This window comes from Mesitornis unicolor, unplaced genomic scaffold, assembly GCF_000695765.1.
Source record: "Mesitornis unicolor isolate BGI_N332 unplaced genomic scaffold, ASM69576v1 scaffold13096, whole genome shotgun sequence".
Lineage (NCBI taxonomy): Eukaryota > Metazoa > Chordata > Aves > Mesitornithiformes > Mesitornithidae > Mesitornis > Mesitornis unicolor.
In genome coordinates, this window is record NW_010193038.1 from 9291 (window position 1) to 14427 (window position 5137).

Sequence of the window (5137 nt, forward strand, 5' to 3'; positions counted from 1 at the left end):
TAAAAAAGAAAAACAGGTCATATGCAAGCCACCAAGCACTTCGGCATGCTTGGGGATGAAAGGAGGCCTGACAACATCTCTGCCTCTAATTATCCCGGCAGGCCAAATTAGCAGGCTGCTTTGAAGTCAGCCGGAGCTCATAAAGCACAGCCCTGCTGAAAGCTGCAGGAGCAAGGGGTGGGAGCTTGGGAGGGAAGGGGCTGAGTGGAGCATCAGGGGCTCAGCAGGGAGGGGTTGGTGAGAATTGGAAGGTTCTGGGGGCCATAGCGGGAGGGTGAAGGCAGCTACTGGGGAGCTACTTTTGTCCCCATACCTTTGCCACTGCTGCGTGATTAAACCACAGGCAGGGGAGGGGATGTCATCCAGGGAGGACCCTCCTGGGCACCTCACCGTCTCATTCCCCTGGGACCCCCAGCTCCTGCTGCCCGGCTGGGCACAGTTTTAGTTCTGACCCCCTTGCCATGCTGCCTGTGTGGGTCAGTGTGGAAGTGAGGGGCTGCTCTGCAGTGCAGAGACCCCTGTCCCTCCTCCAGGTCACAGTGGGGATGACTCCATGCTGTCCCGTTATCCTCACTCTGCTTCTCCTCTCTCCCTGGCAGGAAGAAATCGCTATCGGGCGAAGAGAAACGGAGGTAGGACTGACTCCCACCCTGCTCCCTGGGGACTGGCTCCCAAAAAAAAACACTGTCCTCAGCAGGGTCCTCAAAGCGAGGGCTGAGGATCCCCATGAGGGAGCCAGCTACATAAGCCTGGGGGTCTAGGAGAAGGTTTTGCCTGAGGGAGGGACTTTTCCAGGAGGAACTGTGGAGCTGGGATGGTGTCAGGCTCTGGAGGGGTGAGAACAGCTGAGTCATAACAGAGGCTGCCTCCTCCACCAGGCTCTTGGTGTGGGGGGTTCTTCCCACATGGCACCTCCTTGGCAGCACCAGGAAACTGTGCATAGCGAGTGGGGGGGACATGTCACCACCCCACCTCCCCGTCTGTAGGAACAAGAACGGGCACGGTGGGCCATGCCTGCAGAACCCGTCCCGCCCCGGGACCTGCACTGTCCATGGGTCGGAGTTCTGGAGCTCCTACCGCCTGAACATCACTGAGGTGAACCCACTGGGGTCCAGCTACCGCCTCCTTGACATCACTATGCAGGCCATCAGTGAGTCCCCGTCTGTCCATCTGTCCATCCCTGTGTCTGTCCATCCAGCCCCAGGTGGCAGCAGGGGTCCCAACACCCCTCTGTACAGCCCTGTGGTGTGACAAGGGCTCCCTATCCTCTCCCATGCAGTTAAGCCAGACCCTCCAGAGGGCTTGGTGGTGGAGCCCATCCCCCTGGCCCCGCGGCGGCTCCACGTGAGCTGGAAGTACCCCTCCTCCTGGCCCAAGGAACCCCACTTCCAGCTCAGGTTTCGGCTCCAGTACCGGCCCGTCATCCACCGCTCTTGGTCCGTGGTAAGCGATGGGCAAGGGAACGCAAAGCTGGTGTGGGAGCAGGGTGGGCACGGGGCCAGGGAGGGCAGCAAGGGGTGCAGCCTCTTGCCCCACAGCTCCCCTCTGCCCGACACAGGTGGAGACAGTGAACCTCTCTGAGGTGATCACGGACGCCTTCACCGGCCTGGAGCACGTGGTCCAAGTCAGCGCCAAGGATTTCCTGGATGCGGGGAACTGGAGCGAGTGGAGTGCCGAGGTCCGGGCAACACCCGTCAGAGGTGAGAGGTGTATCTAGGATAGGATAGGATAGGATAGGATAGGATAGGATAGGATAGGATAGGATAGGATAGGATAGGATAGGCCACTCCTCCCCTAATCTGTACTTGTGCTCAGCATTACTTCATCCTAGGTTCAGAATCTGGCATTTCAATTTATTATTTTCATCCCAGTGCTCCAATCTATCTAGGTCCCTCTGCATGGCCTCTTGTCCCTTAAGAGAGCCAATGGCACCTCCCAGTTTGGTATCATCAACAAACTTCTTCGTGGTGCATTCAACTCCTGCATCCAGATCGTTGATAAATGTATTGGAGAGGATTGTCCCAAGAATTGAACCCTGAGGAACACCACTGGAGACTGGTCACCAGCCAGATGTGGCCACATTCACTGCAACCCTTTGAGCTCTGCTCTCCAGCCAGTTCTTCACCCATCACACTGTGAACCCACTCATCCCACAGCTGGACACCTTGTCCAGAAGGATGCTGTGTACCATCCCTCCCCAAAACCCTTCCAGCACTCTGGGCTGCTCCTCTCAGCTCCTTCCCCAAGGCACCTATTCCCCCAGATATTACCCAGAACAAGCCCCAGATCCTGAGATCTCTTAAATTTGACCTGAAAAACTGGTCCTCTGCACCATCCAAAAACTCGCCCCATGGTGAAAGGCAGAGCTGCAAGGGAGCAAAGCATCTCTCAGCCCCATGTACATCTGTGCTGCTGCCATTTGGGGATGGCTCCCCACAGCCCTGGGGCATTGCGGGGCTCCCATAGCACCAGTAGCACCCCAGGGGCACTCTTGAGCTAGTGGGATACCTGGGGCACAGGTGCACCCTTCTTCACTCCTCTCTGTGGGTGCTTTTAGTGCTTTTGGGTGAGTGATTCCCATCCCCTCTGTCCTTCCAGACCCAGCCACCACCATGCGTGATGAAACCACTACATTCGCTGCCCTGGAGAGCCTGGCTGAGGAGCCCTCCCAGGCTGCCAACCCTGAGCCCATCAGTGAGTAAAGCTGGGGTGATGGGCAGGAGTGGAGGCAGCCCACAGACAGCTGCCTGCCCGGCCACACATGTGGCTGAGAGCAATGGGAAGGATCACTTTCCCTATGCCAGTGTGGGGCTGGGAATCTGGGGTGTCCAGCAGCTTGCCACAGGGTCCCCTGGCTGGCTGGGGCTGTGGCTTCTCTCAGCCATGACAAACTCTGTCCCAGACCGCAGCGACCCCCTGGAGAAGACGGCTGTCCTGGTGTCCCTCGGGATCTTTGCCTTCTTCGTCCTGGCTGCTGTTCTCGTCATCACTGTCCTCATCTGGTAGGTTGGGTTTTTGAGAGGGAGGGGTCTGTGTGAGTTCTGTCCCCATCCCACCCTGACCCCCAAACCACCAGCATGGGGTGCCCCATGTCCCCCCAGCCCTGCTTTGGTGTCGCTGCCCAAACAAACTTGATGCCAGCCCCGTAAGGTGGTACAGGCTCCTCTTGTCAGGGCTGGTCCCCAGCACATCAATGCCTCTTCCCAGCATACCCCACGACAAGCCGCAGCACTGCTTGGCCTGCCTGGAGCCTTTCTGATGAGCCTATATCCATGGGACCTTTCTCCATAATCCCCAAAGACCCTGCTGCTACTAATGCATCCTCCCAAAGCCTCCTGCCTTTCTGGGGACTCTCATGCTCCAGAGTCAGCACAGAGACCCCTCCGTATGCCTTTGCCCCCCAGGACTCCTGTCCCTGTGCACTGCCCACTGCCCCTGTCTCCAAGTCACATCTCGTCCTGCCACTGCTGGGATCTCACTGCCATGCCTTGGGTCTGCTGTGGGTCCCTGTTGCCATCCCAGCCCTTCCCAATGTCATGACTGGCTCCTTCTGTATCCCTGGAGCTGGTGCATTGGAACGGCTGGGCACAGCTGGGCACAGCTGGATGGTGGTGCAAAGCAGGATCACCAGGGATGCAGGCAGTCCTGGTGCCCATGGAGGGCAGCTCAGGGTCCTCAGCCACTACTGCTTTGTCCCCAGGCTCCGGGTGAGGAAGCACGTCAAGGACGAGACCAAACCCCACAACTTCTTGGTTGCTGCCACCCACTTGAAGGTGCTGCCGAGTGAGTCAGGGGACAGAGGGGCTGCAGGGCAGTGGGGGGTCCCTGCTGCTGCCCTGGGGAAGGGGACAGGCAGGGAGGTGCCTCCCTGACCCCTGCCCTTTCTCTCAGCAGAGGCCCAGATCCTGTAGTGAGCCCTGGCTGATTCCCGCTCCCTGCACCCCCTCGCCCACGCGTGGGACTTGATGCCCTCAAGTACCCCACACCTCCCAGATTGCCCTACAGCCGTGGACATTGCTGGAGCTCCCATCACCCTGGGAGTACAGGATGGACCATAAGGAGAGAGGCTATGCTCCCAGGAGCTTTGGGCTGCCTGTGCTCACCAGGAGCTGGCTGGAAGCACCTTGCACTCGGGTCAACCAGCCAGCCCCACCACCAGGCGCTGCTGAACACATATGGGGATAAAACGCTGAGCCAGCCCCACTTCACTGCCTAGTGTTGAGGGGGACCATGGGTGCAGGCTCCTAGGGGTGCCGGGCATTGGTGAGCAGAGGGTGCTAAGCCCTGCCCACCATCTCCCCACCAGCCGCCAGCAGAAAGGATCCTCTCCTGCCTCCCTGCCCCTTACCCCCATGCTGTGGCTGGATGGAGCACTGATGCCAATAAAGGGGATAGTATTCGCACTGCCCAAGAAAGGCTCCCCTACAGATGATGCTGGGCTGGGATTGAGGTGAGTGGCACCGGGTGAAATGCCAGCTTTGGGACAGTCCTTGCAGGAGGTGTACACACAGCAGGCCTGGTCCCCAAACTGCTCAGACCCATCCTCAGGTGCCTGAAGGGGCTGAGAGAGACCCTTGCCCAGGCCAGCCCTTACTGAGTGCCAGAAGAGGATGCAGGCAGATGCCTGGGACATCTGGCCTGCCCTGGCCAGCCCAGCAGCAGGGACAGGACCCTCTGCACAGCCCCCCTCACTCGGCATGCAGCCCCCTCCCCACACCTCGATCCAGCCCCTCTAATGGCTTCCATGTGTTGGCACCTCCTGACACCGGTGCTCAGCTCCAGCAGCCTGATGAGATCCAGATGGGGCTGGGTGGAAATTCAGATAGTGGCGGCATGGGGAGCATGGGGGGCAGACCCAGTGTGGAGTGGGTCCCTGCGCCCACCCTACCAGGGAGATTTGTTACTCCTGCTGGGCTCTGGGCCTGTCCTTGAACCCGGGGTGCAGAGGGACTCTGGAGAAGGGGAGAACTTCCAAAAGGGAAGAGAACTTACATGGGGACTGGGTTGGTGAGGCCCGGGGGCTATGCCTTTTGTAATGGCTTATGTGCCCATGGACCCCTCTACCCTTCCTGGGTGCCCCTGCACTTGCACTCCAGGGCCAGGGTGTGGGGGCTGCTTGGCTTTACAAGGTCCCAGC

The 5137-nt window shown here is 59.4% G+C and overlaps 1 protein-coding gene across 1 annotated transcript in view; it reads left to right on the top strand.

The window, feature by feature from the left end:
* Positions 1 to 3911, top strand: part of IL11RA (interleukin 11 receptor, alpha) — a 5272-nt gene extending 1361 nt beyond the window's left edge. Inside the window, exons 5-12 of the mRNA XM_010187329.1 lie at positions 600 to 632; positions 987 to 1150; positions 1280 to 1443; positions 1559 to 1700; positions 2599 to 2694; positions 2903 to 3002; positions 3701 to 3783; positions 3892 to 3911. Coding sequence (XP_010185631.1) covers positions 600 to 632; positions 987 to 1150; positions 1280 to 1443; positions 1559 to 1700; positions 2599 to 2694; positions 2903 to 3002; positions 3701 to 3783; positions 3892 to 3911 — 802 coding nt within the window. The remainder of the gene's footprint in view (positions 1 to 599; positions 633 to 986; positions 1151 to 1279; positions 1444 to 1558; positions 1701 to 2598; positions 2695 to 2902; positions 3003 to 3700; positions 3784 to 3891) is intronic.
* The last annotated feature ends 1226 nt before the right edge of the window (positions 3912 to 5137 follow it).